The following is a 17,676-nucleotide window of genomic DNA, read 5'->3' as shown; positions in this document are numbered from 1 at the left end:
GTGTGACAACGTGAGGGTGTATAAACTAGGCCTCTTCTCTGGTCTTTGGTGGACACTGGCTCTCTTCTGTTGGATCAGTGACAGAGCCTTCTGTGAACTCTGGTCTTCTTTCAACTTCCCCTATCTGCATTGTGTGTGGTAAGTCTCATGTAGGTCAAGTTGGCCACACCTATTTTGGGAACCTTTCTGCCATGTTTTCACTTTCTTCCAAGGAAGCTCTGGCTTTAGACGTGTTTATCCATTCTGTAGGAGAAGCCAGACTAATGAGGTACTTCATCAAATCAGAGGAACAGAATGGAATAAGCCATTTCCTAAACCAGACACACACAACAGTTTCACCAGCAACAGGAAGTCATGTAAATAGCAGTATGGACCCAAGGGATCAAACCTAGCCAAAAAGGAACTGCAGCAGCAACAGAAATCAGTGGGGCAACTAGGTGGGGAAGTAGATAGGACTCTGGATCATCTGAGTTCAAACTGGATCTCAGACATTTGACACTTACTGTGTGAACCTGGGCAGGACACGTAAGCCTGATTGCCTCACCAAAAAAAAAAAAAAAAAATCAAACCCCTGCAGGGCCATGAAATGGGGATAGGATACAGAAGTGTTGAGTTTCATTATCTAATGGAAAATTGTAAAAGTACAAAAATACTAACCTGCAATGTGAGATTAAAATAGGGTATGAATTATACTGTTCCTTGGCCAGTTCATCATGAAAGTACTCTGCCTGAGTAGAATCCAAACCTTCTGTAGGATATATATGACCCAGCTGAGGTATGACTTCTTACCACTAATTAATAACTACCATGAAGTTATACCAGCTAGAAGGAATCTTAAAACTAGTTTAACCCAAATCTCTCATTTTATAGATGAGGAAACTGAGGCCCAGAAAACTTAAATGATTTCCCCAAGGTCATACATCTGTTTAGTGACAGAGTCAGGACTAAAACCCAACAATGGGGAAAGCAGTGGAGAAATATTGATTACTGTAGGGATGAAGGTGGATTTTTTTCCCCCAGGAAGCCTCTGGCTATCAACACAGAAGAACCTTTTTTCACTTGCAAGTGCGTGTTTCTGCTTAGAAAAAATGGGATAGGTACTCATAGGAAAATCAAAAATTATTTAAGAACTTAATGAAATGAAATTATGGTTGGGAGATGGTGTAGATATTGGGATATTCTTAAACTACATAAAATGACACATAAACTTACTCCAAAGTTTTTTTTAACTAGATATTCATTAATATATTTTGTTTTTATATCTTCTTTATTTCACATTGTATCCTTCTCTCTACCATCTCCCCTTATAACAAACAATAACAAAAGAGGAAGAAAAAAATTCACCAAAATTAATCAATGATATTGAAAGAAGCCTGATACAATGTGCGTTGTTCCACACCCACAAAGGAGGAAGGCAAGATGTCTCCTCATGCGTCTTCTTTGGGACCAAACTTGGTCATTATAATTTTACATCATTTGATTTTGTTTTGTTTTTTTCCTTCTTTCCATTTTTACTGCTGCGATCATTCACATGCAGGTTTTGATGTCGGTCAGAAATCGTTTCTTTTTCTTTTGGCTTATAACCATTTATCTTCCATATGAAGCCAACGCTGCCCTCTCAAGTTTGGTACACTAGTAAAGATAGTCTGTGTACAAATGATACTTCGCTTTATGATTATTTAGGTATTAGTATACCTGGAGAAGCAGTATGGTTTAATGAATAGAGGGTTGGGCTTGGAGTTAAAAAGACCTGGATTCAAGTCCTGTCTCTGACACATTGGCTGTGGGGTCATGAGCAAATCACTTAGCCTCTTCTTGCCTCATTTAACTTCACAAATGAATGAATTAATGAATGAATGAATGAATGAACTCCATTATAAGACTCTATAAGTTGCAGACCAGAGGGCTGGTTTACATTGGTAGAGGGAATTTCTTCACTGGGATTCCCCAATATCAGTGGAAACACAGGTTTAGTTAAAAAAAATTACACCTGAGCCAAAAAATTTAAAACCCCAACACACCACCACAAAACTGCTATGGAAATTGTATTAGTCTAAAGCTGTGTCCATGGAGAGTCATAGAGGCCAGAGGGCTGGCCTGGGAGTCAGGGAGACCTGAATTCTAGGTCTGCCCCTGACATGAGCTAGCTGTGTGGTAATGGACAATTCACATAACCTCTCAGCGTCCCCAGACAATTCTATAGGATTTAAACTTAAAGATGATAATACCAAAAACAGCCAGGTAGCAAAGTGCAAGGACTGATGGGTCTGCAGTCAGGAAGACCTGAGGTCAAATATGACCTCAGACACTTGTTATCTGGGTGATCCTGGGCAAGTCACTTAAGCACGGTCTGCCTTAGTTTCCTCTTAATGTAAAACTGAGATAATAATGGCACCTACCTCACAGGGTTTTTTGAGGAGCAAGGAAGATAATATTTGTAAAGAATTACCATATTGCCTGACACACTCTGCAGGTGCTTAATGAATGCTGTCAAGGTTTTATCTCTTGCCTTCTTACAATCTGCTTCCCAGTAACTCCTTACTTGGCTTTGTTGAGACAAACACATATGTCATATCTAAAAATGTAATTAAGCAAAAGCCACCAAATGTAGCAATCTAACAATGCAGCATCATGTCCCCGGTCACTCTGTGGAGAGGAGGCAAAGTATATTTTGAGACTATTATGGTTTTTCAGGTATTCAGAATTTGGCTTCCTTTTAGTGATTTTTATAATTTATGGTGCTGCAATCATTATACTTATCATTCCTAAAGTTTTTAAGATATTAATGTTTAAAATTATACTGTGACACTCTCCTCTCGCCTCTCTCTTTTTCGCCTTCTCCCTCTCCTCCTCTTCCTCTCTCACCACACACAGAACACATACACACATACATATATCATCTCATGTGTGTATATATGGACACTCACTCATATTTATGTATACATGCATATGCATATAAACATACGTATACACCCATATGTGAGACAGGGTCCCAAAAGTGTCTGTTTGTTTCACTCTGCATCAGTTCATACGATGCTTCCTGTGTTTCTCTGAATTCCTCACATTTGTCATTTCTTAACTGACCAGTAGTATTCTATTGTGTTCACATAACATTATTTGTTTGGCAGTTCTACAGATAATGAACATTCATTTTGTTTCCAGTCCTTTTTTAATCCCGAAAAGGGCTTGCTGTGAATAGTTTGGTATATTTTAGACCTGTGCTTATATCTTTGATCTCTGCGGAGGTCATGTCAAAGAGTGGCTCACTGGGTTAATGGGTTTGATGACTTTTTTTTAAGCATAATTCCAAATTATTATCCACAATGATTGAATCTATTCACAGCTCTACCAACAATGTATAAGACTGTCTTTTCATAGTTCTTATCCAAGCTGATTATTCCTATTTTTGTTCATATTTGAAAATAGATCTGTTTATGTAATAAACATTGTTCATTTTAAAAGACCATGCAAACACTTGAATAGTCTCTAAAAGTGTACAGTTTTTAAAAATAGGTGACTTTCTTTAAACATAGTCATGTCTTGAGACATAGACATGAGGCAATCATTGCATTTTCTGGTTGGGCTGGAATAAAAGCAGCTCTGCTCAGCTCATTTCCCTCCTGTCATAACCTCTCTTTTCAACCTCTGGTGACCCAGTCTTGGTCCCTTCTCTTCACATGATTTAGCCTCCCTGTTTTAGAATTAGTTCCTGCTATGGAGAACAAATGAATCACTTCCAGTGGATAGCATGAGAAAAGTTGGCCCTGAATAGGTCAGGGATCTCCAGCTATGTAGGAGAGCTGTAACCTCATCTCCTCCAAATGAAGAGGGGCCAGAGCCTGCAGTAACACTCTGAAAAGAGCAGAGGAACACGTCAGCCTAAAATGGCAACAGCGTTCTAGATCAAGCTTTTGCAAGGAACTTCAATCAATTATTATTATTAGATGTTTATTCAATGCCTGATATTGTGGCTAACACTGGGGTTTATGACTCTGTCTGTTTTTCAGGCACATCCTCATTTGTCTGGCTGCCTATCTGGGTTGTGTCTGCTTTGCCTACTTTGATGCTGCCTCCGAGATCCCAGAGCAAGGTCCTGTCATCAAATTCTGGCCCAGTGAAAAATGGGCCTTCATAGGAGTCCCCTATGTTTCCCTTCTGTGTGCCAACAAGAAATCTCCAGTCAAGATCACATGATGTGAAGTTCAGCAGCTCTTGATTTCCTTATTTATTTTTCCTCACTTACTGTGCTTAGTTAATGATCATGACAGCTGAGGAGATGGGTTTTTTTTCACTCCTATATATTCAAAACTTGCAAGAATTCAACTGTGTACAGTAAGAAATGTATTTTTTTTCTTTAAGAAATGCTTTTTTTGCCCTTTCTCTTGGAGAGGAGGAAGAAAGGGTTTTGATGTGGGTTTTTTTTTTTTTTTTGAGACTGAAAATGCTTACAAGTAGAATTTCAGTTGGCCCTGGTTTTAGCTTCTTTGGGCTTTATTTTTAGATGCCCTCTCTCCTTACTACTGGCTCATGAATCTTAAAACACTGTGATAGTAATATGTCCTGTTAGACCAAAGCAACAGACTGGGGAGGAATATTTGTTAAATGCAGACCTTCTTTCCTTCTCTTTCCCACCCACATGTGATCTTTTCAGAACTCTTGTGGTTGGAATGGACAGCAAATGTACCTGTGGACTAAACCTCCATCCTTGTTACAGAGATTTTCATTGGAGGAAACAGCCATGAAGAATCATATGACAGGCTTGTGGGAGAATAATTTTCAATACTAATCTCACAAAACTTAGGTTTTAAGTAAGGTTAGAAGTTATTTTTATTATTTGTGCTGAGAGTCCTAGATTCATCATCTATATTTGGGCAAAATTAAGTGAAAAATTGTCATCCTTTAAAATGAGCACAACTTTTTTCATATCCCTTTTTTCTTTTTTAATTCCTTTCTTCTAGCTCATAATACACAAATAAGAATCATAGAAAAGCAGAAAAGCAAAGGGAATAGAATGATAGAATGTTAGAGTTTAAAGCACCTTAACTGCCTGGTTATAGTGGAAAGGATCCCAGAGTCCCCTGCGTTTAAAAGACTGGGCTTTGAATCCTGGTTTTCCTACATTTATTGGCTATGTGACCCTAGGGAAGTCACTAACCTCTGGCTTTTAGCTTCCACCTCTGTAAAGCAAGGAGGGTAGACAAGGTCCACTCTGACTTGAAATCTTAGGAGCCTATGAGGTCATTTTGTCCAATCCCTTCATCTTATAGATAGGAATAATAGATATATACCATACAATGTAGGGCAGTAGCCTTCATCTCCCAGCTGCAGAAAGTCCAGCTATAACTTTGGTGGTAGTTTTACCTCCCTTTCTTGGGGAAGGAGATGTGAATTGTCTGGCACAAACCCAATCAAACTAAACTGGTGATTTTTATGTTGAGGTAATCTCTTAAGTGAAGCCTCGAGTAACCTGAAATAGTCTGAAATATCATGCAGTAATTTGGAAAGTCATTTTTAGGGATCATCCTTAATTCTTCTCCCTACCTCCTGAGTATGGAAGTTTAGTTTGAAGGCATTGTAGATGGATGGTTGTAGTGGAAAGGCTGTGAGATGTGGGGTCCAAGGATACCAGATGTGGATTTAAAGGACCTGGGTGTGGATCCTGGTTCTGCCATTTTTATGAGCTGCCTGACCCTGGATAAACCACTGACCCCTATGGTCCTCTCTTTCCTCATCTGTAAAAGGAGGGTGTTGTTTTTTTATCTTTGGTGTATCCTGGATTCCAACATATTACAAGACCCCCCACTATGGCATATAACAATGCTGCTCCCCCTTCTGCAACACTTACTAGCTAGCAATAATAGATGTTTAACCAAGGCGTCCGTTAGATGTATTCAGAATTAGCACCAACATGGCTTGCTCATTCAGCATTGCCAATGTGCTTCTCTTTGAGTTTTGCAGCTCCACAAAGACCCTATGGACTCAGTGGCTCTCCTTCTTCACTGGGATGAGTCAGAACCAGCGAATGTCTCCTCAATTTAAATCTGGCCTCAGACACTTACTAGCTGTGTGACCCTGAGCTAATCACTTAACCCCTTTTGCCTCAGTTTCTTCATCTGTAAAATGAGCTGGAGAAGGAAATGGCAAAGCCCTTCAGTATCTCTACCAAAACTCAGAGTCAGAACAACAGTAGCAAATGTCTGCAAGGTTTGTGGCACTGGTTGCTAACCTCAGGGATGTTTTGTTTTCATTTCACTGGAGTGTTTCTTACCTTGTCCATGACATTGCACTGTTGGGGGTAGGGGGAGGAAAGGAAGATTGTTGTATATCTTCTTTATAAGGTCAGAAAGCACTTTGTGTTGTCACAACAGATGATTCTGTCCCAGAGAACTAGGTCATGGCATTTACTCAAGGCCAGTCAACGTGTTATTCTTGGAATTCACATAGGATCCAAAGTTGGTGACCTTGCAAGAGTTTAGGAGATTAAAAAGCTCTTGATGTCCTCAAATGGCTAATGGAGCCCATTGACTTCTTTTACTTGCTTTTGTGAAGCTGCTGTAAGAGTTTGGGAGACAAACAATTTGGAATTCTCTTTCAACCACTGGCTGAAGGTTGGCTTTCTATGCCTACTTGCTGCCTACTTCAGGCCAAAGTCAGGAATTCCCTGAAGGGGAGCTTTCAGAAGATTTTTATTTACTTGTTTTGGTTGTTTCATGTATAACCATTCTTTACTGTAAAAACAGATAGAGATCCCCAATATTTAGGAAGTATTTTCATTTTTCACAGCTCTAGTCGATAACTCTAAGGCTGTTCTCATGGGCATGAATACTGCCCATCTCGATGTCTCTGAACAACAAGAAAGGATAGGCTGCTTGTCTTAAGACCTGCTTATTTTATACTTAGTGGATGGTAAGAGGGTTTGGGGAAGGGATATTTCTGAAATTGTTGCCTGGAGACTCTGGGTTCAGGCTTCCCTCTCTCCCCCCACTCTACCAAGGCTCTAAATCTGTTGTTATTTTTACTTGATGCCCAATGGGAATTTTCAGAGCTTCTTTTGGAAATAGAGGTAGGGGGATGGAAAGAAAAACAAATAGCTTGGTACTTGGTGGTGTCAGGGAGGCTGATAGGTGAATGTTTGAATATTCCAGGATTATGATACTAGCTCCTGGGATCTTCATTTTTCCTTCTTCTACTATAAGGCAAGTTGATGTGTTGGGTCTGCCAGACTTTCCATGCTTTGTTACAAGCAGTAAAACGTTGTTGCTGGTGACCTGGGGCAAAAAGGAGGTCCATAGTCTCATGGACCTCCATTACTCCCTCTGTTAGTGATCATATCTCATCACTACCCTTTATGCCTTTTCATTCCATGTGACTGTTCATGTCTTCCTGTAAATGTATAGAGGATCCACTCTGGCCTTTCTCTGGTTCCTTAATATCTCAAGGATTCCTGTGTCAGTGCTTGGGCTATGAACAACCCATGTTCCTTTCTTTGTTGTATATATCTCTGATGATAGTAGGGTTATAAGGTCACAGATACAGAGCTGGAAGGAATATTCAACCGTACCAGTCTTTATTTAAAAATTGTATTTATGTCATCATCTCTTATTTGTTTATTCATAGTGATAGATTTCTTTCATGGTTGGTAGTTCATCCTTTGGCATAAATGAAACAAATAGGCATGGAATTTTTTAAAAAAAATAGCTTTTGAATTGCACTGTGTTTATCTAAGCTTCCTGGGTTGTAAGATCATTATGTTTTAAGACTTATTACTGAACTTCCCTTTTAAAATGAAGTTAGTATGAACTGGGCCTAAAAAGAAAGCTTAGGTTTATCCCTCTGGATCCATTGGATATAACAACTAAAGAACCCCTTAGAATCATATCTTTGAGAGGTTTTCTCTACATTTTATCAAATGATGTACAATCATGGATATGTTTTTATGTGGGACAGGTGAAGATTTTAATATTCAGGAACTAGGTTGTGACAATTTTTTTTGGACACAGCTAGTAAACTTTTATTTCAGACAGAATTTGTACAGAATCCAGAGTAGATGACCCAACAGGTGTTGGAATTTGAGATGTAAAATGCATTGAATATTCTGTGTTTAAATTGGGTCACATAACCTAGGAGATTTTTTTTTTATTATTATTTTTTAATGTTTAACAATCATTGCCATACAATTGAGATTTTATCCCCCCCACACCTACCCCCCACTACCCCCCTCCCTCCCCACGACTGCATACAATTCTGTATAGGTTCTACATATACTTTCCTATTGAGTATATTTTCACTATAGTCATGCTATGTAATCAGACTAAAATAAATGAAAGAAATCATATAACAAATCAAAACATGATACATAAACACATACACATACACAAACATGATCTGCTACATTTTGTGAATGACTTCCATATTTCTTTCTCTGAGTGTGGAAGGCATTTTGCCTTGAGAACCACCTTTGGGATTTTTTTTTTTTATAAGAAGTTTTTGCGTTATTACAAAATTCCAAGTCTACCAGAAAAAACTCTCACACACTGTGGTCATTGCTGTGCACAAAGTTCTCCTGGTTCTGCTCCTTTCACTCAGCATCAGGTCATATAAGTCCTTCCAGGCCTCTCTGAAGTCTTCTTGTTCATCATTTCTTATGGCACAATAGTACTCCATTACATTCATATACCATAATTTATTCAGCCATTCCCCAATTGATGGACATCCCCTTGACTTCCAGTTTTTGGCAACTACATAGAGTGCTGCTATAAGCATTTTTGTACATGTGGGACCCTTTCCCATTTTTATGATCTCTTGGGGATATAGTCCTAGTAGCAATATTGCTGGGTCAAAGGGTATGCACATTTTTGTAGCCCTTTGGGCATAGTTCCAAATTGCTCTCCAGAATAACAATGAATTAGTGTTCCAACTCTCCCACATCCTCTCCAGCATTTATCATTTTCTTATTCTGTCATGTTTGCCAATCTTATAGGTGTGATGTGGTACCTCAGAGTTGTTTTGATTTGCATCTCTCTAATCAATAGTGATTTAGAGCATTTTTTCATATGATTATAGATATCTTTAATTTCTTCCTCTGAAAATTGCCTGTTCATATCCTTTGACCATTTATCAATTGGGGAATGACTTGTATGATTATACATTTGAGTCAGTTCTCTATATATTCTAGAAATGAGGCCTTTATCCCCGAGCTTAGCTGTAAAAATTCTTTCCCAATTTACTACATCCCTCCGGATTTTGGTTGCATTGGGTTTGGTTGTGCAAAAACTTCTCAGTTTAATGTAATCAAAGTTATCCATTTTGCATTTCATAATGCTTTCTATCTCTCCTTTAGTAAAGAATTGTTCCCTTCTCCATAGATCTGATAAATACACTATTCCTTGCTTCTCCAGTTTATTCATGGTATCAATCTTTATACCTAAATCATGTACCCATTTGGACTTTATTCTTGTGTACGGTGTCAGGTATGGGTCTATGCCTAATTTCCGCCACACTGTTATCCAGTTTTCCCAGCAATTTTTGTCAAACAATGAGTTCTTGAGATTTTTTTTTTTTGCTAATTATTTTATAACTTAAAAAATGTTGAACTTTGGAATTGAAAATTGTCCCTTGTCCTTTACATTGAGGCATTCTAAAAGGAGGAAGAAGTTCTGTGGTGACTGGAGCAAAGTGAAGTGGCTGATAATGATGATATTACAGTGTTCACAGTTAAGGATAAACTCAAATTTCTGTGATGGTTGTTTGAGACATTTTCATATCTTAGGGTTAGGAAAAATTTTCTTGTTCTGAGGTAAGCCAACATAGAAATTCTTATCATATACAGGGGGTCCTTTTGGAAATTTTTTCATTACTTAGTGATCAGCTTGCCTCATCCATCATGAAAATCCTTCAGTCCTTCTAAGTGTCATTAAATCCTTGCTTTGTTATGTTTTTCAGGTATTAGCTATTTTTCTCTCATTGATACAGCATGCCCAAAGCATCCAGAACACAACATTATATAAGAGACCTTAGGGAACAACCTGATCTAAAACCCTTCTTTTTCCAGAAGAAGAGGAAACGTTTGTCTCCAAGGTTAGATGACAAATTAGTGGGAAAATTTGGACTGGAACCTGGATCTTCTGTCTCCTAGACCAGTACTCTGTCATTTTCCTCACTTGTTCAACCCTTGGTGCTAGAGCTCTTTTATAAATCCTTTTCTATGTCCAGTTATGAAATAAAACTGTCATGTAGCAATCAGATTTATACACTTACTGTATCTATAAGGCTGGTAAGGGCTAAGGCTTATTCTGGTAAAACCACCCAGAATGTTATTTCCAAAACAAAGTTTGCATCTTTCAACACAAGGGCTTTTTCTGGGTGCTATCAAATCCAACTTAGAAGCCATACTAACCAGCTGAATTCTCTTTTTATAAATGTTTCCTTTGGACTTTCACTAATTTCTTACTATTTGAGCAGTTTCTCTTTCTTGTATTTGCTAAACCAGCCTTTCGTATTTTTGTATTTGCAATGTGTAATCAAAGAGAACACATTATTCTTGGATTTGTAAGTAGTTCGTTTGTTAGTGTCCTATGGAAGGGGAAATGTGTCTACTGTGGTAGCAAGCGTTCTCCCTCACTTTGGGGGGAGATTCATACTTTTTACAGTCTAGCTGTTGCACTTTAAGCTTTGAATTTTATAGCTGTCTTTGAATATAAAAGCCACAAATGGTGTTTTCTGTATTTGAGTAAATATAATGTGTACCTCTGGTTCCATCACAACTTCTGTAACACCTGTAGTGAAAATGAGTTTATTGAATTATGGCACATACCTGTGGTGATCCAGTCAGGGGGGATCATTGAGGTTTCTTTCAAGAACTGTGAAACTATTACATCTAACTGTTTTTGGACATAAATATTTTCAGCATAAATCATCTCTATAATTATTTGATTAAACTGTTATAATTCTACTCTTTGGATTTAAAACATCTCAAATATTTTGTTATGTTTTGGTATCATCTAATCTGTCTGAAAAGAATGGATTGTGTTTTATATTAAATTACTTTAGAAAAAATTCTGTGCCTAACTCTTCATTTATTTTATTTTCCTGTGAATGAAAGAAATTATAACATTTATTGATATATTACTTAGATGAATCTTGCCTAGACTGTTGCAAAGCTTTGTAATTGGTTTCCCTGTCTGAAGTCTCTCCCCACATCAATCTGTTCTCTACCCAACATGTACATGGAGATTTTTAAAAGTGTAGGTCTGACCATGTCTCCCTCAGCTCGAGGAGCTCAAGCGGCTTCCTGTTACCTTTAACATCTAATATAAACCTCTTTTGGGCATTTAAAGCTTTTTAGAACTTGGATGCTTCCTTTCTTCCCAACTTTCTTATTCCTTATTCCTCCCTATGTACGCTATAATCCAACTGCACTAGCCTACCTATGTGTAGTTCCTGGAAGATGGTTCTTTTTCATGTATGTTGTCTTTATAATAATTGACCATGTATTGCGCTGTAAAAGACATTGTAAAAACGCAGAAAACCAGAAATGCTAAACACCATTTACTCATAACAACACAGTAAAGTTATATCAATAAAGGGCCTTTGAAGGAAGAATTAAAAATTAGTGGGGGATGAAATGACTTAATTCTAAAGAATTGGTGGGTCAAAGAAAATGACAGAAACAATGACTAATGTTCATATAGTGCTTACTGTGTTCCAGGCACTGTGCTAAGCACTTTACAGTCGTTGTTACATTTGATCCTCACAACAACTCTGGGAGGTAGGTGTTATTTGCATTTTACAGATGAGGAAACTGAGGCAAACAGGCTAAGTGACTTGCCCAAAGCTACATGGCTATTAAGTGTCTGAGGGCGGAGTTGAACTCAGGTCTTCATTATTTTAGGGACAGCTAGGTGGCATAGTGATAGACCTGAGTTCAACTCCGCCCTCAAGACACTAGCAATGTGATGCTGGACATGTCACTTTACTCTGTTTACCTTAGTTTCCTCATCTGTAAAATGAACTGGGAAGAAAAGGGCAAACCACCTCAGTAGCTTTGCCAAGAAAACCCCCCAAATCTGATATCCCCAAATGGGGTCACAAAGAGTTGGAAATGACTGAAAAATGACTAAACATCAGTGCTTTAGTTCAACTCCCGCTTTAAGGTAGAAGCCATACCTAGTTGTGCTGAGGAGAAATGGTGACAGATATAAGGCTAGCCAGAACCAGAACAGGCATAAAACCATGTTCATGGAAAACAGCACATTTTATATCATTTGTTCTTGATGTTATTATAAGTAGTATATTTTAAATTTCAAAAAATTTCCATGTGGGTATAAAAATACTCTAGCAGCAACATTTTCAATTTAATCTGTATTGTTAACATGTTCTCCATAACTTTCTTAAGCCTACCCAATCAAAAAAATCAAGCCTTGATCTGTGTAAATGCTTACTTTGTCAGTTAAGCAAACTGCGTCTAACGCACTTCTGGCTACAATACTCAAGGAAGCCTTTTGGGAGAAATCTGACTTTGGTGTAGGCCTTGAAAGATGGATAGGATTTCAAGAGGTGAAGAAAATGAGAATCTCAAAATTTCATAGAGGAAAAAAAGTCAGGTGGTCATTTTTGTAAACAGCCTAATTTGGTGTTTGTTTTTAAAGATCACTAAGACTCATTTTGAGGCCTGGAGTTAGGAAAGCTCATCTTCCTGACTTCCAGTCTGGCCTCAGACACTTACTAGCTGTGAGACCCTGGGCAAGTCACTTAACCTTGTTTGCTTCAGTTTCCTCATCTATAAAATGAGCTGGAGAAGGAAATGGGAAACCACTCTAGTATCTCTGCCAAGAAAACCCCAAATGGAGTCATGAAGAGTCAGACACAACTGAAAAATGACTAAACTGATGACCCATTCCACTCAGCTACATTTTAAAATTTATGGGTGGGAATGGGATGGGCTAAGAAGTAAGAATATAGAGCATAAAAGTTTAGAATATACAGAATGATCAAGTCCACATGTAAAAGATTGCATTACTAAGATATAACATTCCAGATATATACAGATCAGATCAGTCACCAGGTCAGTTATTTGGAAAACGATTTCATTCTCTTCTCCTTTCCCCTTCGGTGGAACCTAGGATCCCCATAGGTGCCTCCCACATAGGGGAGAAGCTCACTTATGGCCCCTCACCCATGTTCCTGATTGCTTCTAGCAACAGCCTCTCAGCTGAGTTTAAATGAATAGTTGACAACAAAACCACTTACTCATTTGACTCCTAATAGGTTGACATCTCCCTTGTTCTAAAAACAAACAGCTCATGTGCTGTCTCCATGAAGCACCTGTTATGATGACACCATCATTATAACAATGATAAAAAGAAAAAAATTGCTGACAAATCTCCATAGGAAACTACAGACCTCAAGGTATTCGGGAGAGCTCAAACAACGCACTCTATTGGAACCAGACCATTTATCGCAGACCAGTCTGTTGCTATGATCACCCAGACATAACACGGAGACATCAAAACTTAAGAATAGTGTTTTAAATAGATGTTGGCATGCCAAGTACTCAACCCTCAAGCTACATGTAATGAAAAGCTTTAAAAATACAGAGACCTAACAAAGGAAAGGGCAGCGAGGTGGGGGCAGAGGATAGAGCACTGGGCTTGGATTCAGAAAGCCTCCTCTCCCTAAACTCAAATCTGGCCTCAGACACTAGTTGTGTGATCCTGGGCAAGTCACTTAACCATGTGTGTCTGAGTTTCTCACCTATAAAATGAGCTGGAGAAGAAAATGGCAAACCACTCCAGTATCTCTGCCAAGAAAACCCCAAATGGAGTCATGAAGAGTCAGACACAACTGAAACTACTTAGCCACACAACAGCAACCACAACTAAAACAACAGAAAAGCAAAGGAGATCAAAATTATATGGGCTCAATATCTCTGCTGCCCTGTCTACTACTGGAGTTGTATCAAGGATGCTTTCCATGAGTTTACAGAAGATGAATTACATCCTAAAATCTTTGTTCCACTACAAAAAAGCAATTATTTTATCACCTTTGCCAATAGTCCACAAAATTCTAAATATGAAAGGATAAGAGTAAAATAGTAATTTATCCCAAGGCCATTTCTATCTGAATCCAACAGAAAAATATAAGAACAAATTGTTTGTGTTCGTCCTTTGTTGACGAAGAAGACCATGTCATCAGGGAAATGATGACATGACTTGCATGCGACTTTGTTTTGAGTGAGTGAGGGCTGTGCAAGGTCACCAGCCTCACTTCTCCAGAGCCCAAGAACAAATTATTACATAGTAATAGATTGGATTGTAACCCATGTTTCACATGTCTTTTTAACCAGCCTACTTTAAGACTATCATTGTACCATAAAAAAATGAGGAAATTCAAAGAAGCATGAAAAGATTTGTATTATTTGGTGTAGAGTGAAATGATCCTGGAAACAGGAAACTAATTCATATGATGACTAAAGCATTGTAAGTGAGTAGTAAATGTTTTTTCATTCATTCATTTTTCATAACTGTGATCAATATACTGGCCATAAGGACTCAGAAGACTATTGATAAATGATGCTTCCCCTCTCCTGTCAAATCAGTCATCTTGTCACTTTTCTGAGTGGTGTGAAATGACCTACGTTTTCAAACATGACCAATGGGTGGCTTCATTTTGCTTAACCATCCATATGTATGACAAGTGAGGGTTTTTTTGGGTGGGGGAAGAGAATGCGGAGAAGAGGAAGATTAGTGATACTTTTTTTTTAGGGAAGAAATAAAGAAAAGAATATCCAGGAATTATTTTTCCCCATTAACAATTGGATAATTTATTAAACTATATAGTCTGAGTATTTCCATAATTTATAGATTCTATCACTCAGATGTGAAAAAGTAACTCCTAATCTACTTTTTAAGATACAAAGGCAGTTGGCTAGGTTCCGAAATTATGAGGGTGGAAAAATGACATCCCTTGAACTTATGAAGAACCTTACAGTTGCATGGTGGAAATATATAAATATGATGATCCAAGGTACATGATAAAGAAGGCAAAAGAGAAGTCCATATCAAGTGAAGAAATTTGATGAAGGAGAGATTCCCTTCAGGGAGAGGAGGAGAGAGGGTTTCATGAAAGCGATGGCACTTGAGCCATTTTGTCCCAAAAGGGACATTTTAAGTACAAGTACAGCCTGCACTTGGGGAAGGAAATAAGCATTTATTAAGTGCCTACAGTGTTCTAGGCACTATGCTAAGCATTTTACAAATATTATCTCATTTGATCTTCACAACAACCCTGGGAGCTAAGTACTAGTATGATTCCCATTTTACAACTGAGGAAACTGAAGCAGACCAAGGTTACATGACTTGACTAAGATCACAAAGCTAGTAAGTATCTGAGGCTAGATTTGAACTCGTCTTCCTGTATCCTAGGACAGCATGCTTCTAGGTGGGAGAGGTGAGGACAAGATTGGGGAACAGTTAGTCAAGAATAGTGATGCTGAACTCAAATATGAACAGTATTTCCTTTTATTGTGTTTTTGTTATATATTAAATTTTTATTTAATATATATTTATTTAAACATTTATTATTGTCTTTTTATTATATAGTAAATATTTCCCAATCACCTTTTAGAAAAAATAATTAATTAATGTTTCTTACATCATCATAGTATCCCATGTATCCTCTCCCCTCCCATTCCCTGAAAGTTATCCCCTGTGACAAATAGTGGGGTTTTTCTTAGAGAGGAAAAAAAATCAGTATGACTGATTAATACATTGAGAAAATCCAAAAACCTATGCAATGTGGACCTCTCACCTCCATCAAGAGGTAGGTCGGGAAAGTTTTTTTATATATCTTTATCCCAGTTACCTTTTAATCTTTTAATGGTCATGTAGTACTTGGGAGTGTTGAAGGTGGCATAGAAGTTTCTCAAGCGCATGTGTGACCAGAAGAGAAATGGGGCTGGTCATGTGGCAAGCATAAGAAATGAGAAATGGGCAATAGAGAGCTACATTGGTTCCCTTAAGATAATAAAAGGATGAGAAGATCTTCAGACAGTCATCATTTAATGCTGTTGTCCAGTAGTTTCAGTTGTGTCCTACACTTCATGACCCCATTTGGGGTTTTTTTGGCAATGGTTCTAGAATGGTTTGCCATTTCCTTCTCCAGTTCATTTTACAGATGAGGAAACTGAGGCAAACAAGGTTAAGTGACTTGCTCAGGATCACACAGCTAGTAAGTGTCTGAGACTATACTTGAAGACTTGAAGAGTCTTCAGATGAGTCTTCCTGACTGCAGACTATCCACTTTATCCACTGTGCCACCTAGCTGCCCACCTGTAATACCCAAAGTATCGTAATCATCACTTGATAGATAGCATCAGACTATATCTTCCATCAAAAACATATTCAACAGCTCCTTCATTTAAGAGATCTTTCTTCATTGACATAGAAATCTTCTTTGAATTGGATAAATATAAAATTCTATTTTTCTGCCTTTTTTTTTTGCTTTCCCTCCTTTTTCTTTGAGCTGTAAGTATGAAATTCTACATGTGTGCAAGAGAAGCTAGAAAATGAAGGATTTCAATTGTGAACTGGAAGATCATATTGAACCAGTGGATAAAGATTTGACTTACAAATGCATTGGTCTCTTCCAGGAAAGACTCTTAGAGCTTAATGCAATCGGGGAGAGAGCAGTGGCTGAATAGATTATGAGCTTACTGGCATTCTGTAACAAAAGCTGAATGGAAGGAGTGCATTTAAAGCAATTTACACCAATGAAATGCCAGTGTACATTAATGTACACTTTTGGAACTGTCAAATGGACCACAACAGATTTGTAAAATATCCTAACAAAAATCCATACAACGTTAATGAGACATGGGGTTAATGGCCTTAACGAGTTTACAGAATGATCAAATTTCCTTGCCAAAAAGGAGAAAAAGAATTGATAGGTGATCTGAGAGCACATGAAGAACATACCAGAAACCTACAGAAATACTAATGGAGAAATAGTAAAAGCTGATAATAAGTCCATGCCATTGGATTTGTGAAAGATAATTGAAAGTGATTTATCTCCAGATGAAACCTATGAAATACCGAAGCTGCAAGAGTAAATCAATAGGCCTTCCATGGATGACATCTGCCAATGATATGTCAACAAAAATGTGAGGAATAAATGACTGAGTCGTGTGGATTTGCTTAAGGAAATAGAGAGGTTTATGGGGACATTTAAGGTTCAGATCTCTGTCACCAGAAATTACCAAAGGGCTATCATTAAGTGGGAAGCTAGGTGGCTCAGTGGATGGAACAACAGACCTGGAGTCAGGAAGGCTTATCTTCCTGAGTTCCAATCTGGCCTCTGACACTTACTAGCTGTGTGACTCTGGGCAAGTCACTTAACCCTGTTTGCCTCAGTTTCCTCATCTGCAAAATGAACTGGAGAAAGAAATGGCAAATGACTACAGTATCTTTGCTTAGAAAACCCTAAAGGCTGTCACGAAGAGTCGGATACGACTGGAAAACAACTGAACACCAACAACAAATCCTTAAGTAGCTGGGACTGAGTCATCAATGAAGATTATTCCCATGAATGACAAAATTGTACAAAACATCACTGTAGGTGTGGAAAATTGGCACCTACTAAACACAGGCAATGTGGCTAAAATTTAAATTAAGCTCATTG

The 17,676-nt window shown here is 38.0% G+C and overlaps 1 protein-coding gene across 1 annotated transcript in view; it reads left to right on the top strand.

Moving 5' to 3' along the window:
• The window catches only part of ACER2 (alkaline ceramidase 2), a 30,610-nt gene extending 25,931 nt beyond the window's left edge, over window positions 1–4,679 (top strand). Inside the window, exons 5-6 of the mRNA XM_072597043.1 lie at window positions 1–138; window positions 4,008–4,679. Of these exons, the coding sequence (XP_072453144.1) occupies window positions 1–138; window positions 4,008–4,194 (325 nt within the window). The 3' untranslated portion in view covers window positions 4,195–4,679. The remainder of the gene's footprint in view (window positions 139–4,007) is intronic.
• Window positions 4,680–17,676: the final 12,997 nt, after the last annotated feature.

This window comes from Notamacropus eugenii, chromosome 3 (genome assembly GCF_028372415.1).
Source record: "Notamacropus eugenii isolate mMacEug1 chromosome 3, mMacEug1.pri_v2, whole genome shotgun sequence".
NCBI lineage: Eukaryota > Metazoa > Chordata > Mammalia > Diprotodontia > Macropodidae > Notamacropus > Notamacropus eugenii.
Note: the sequence above shows the minus strand (reverse complement) of the source record. Positions and strands in the feature narration are given on the sequence as shown.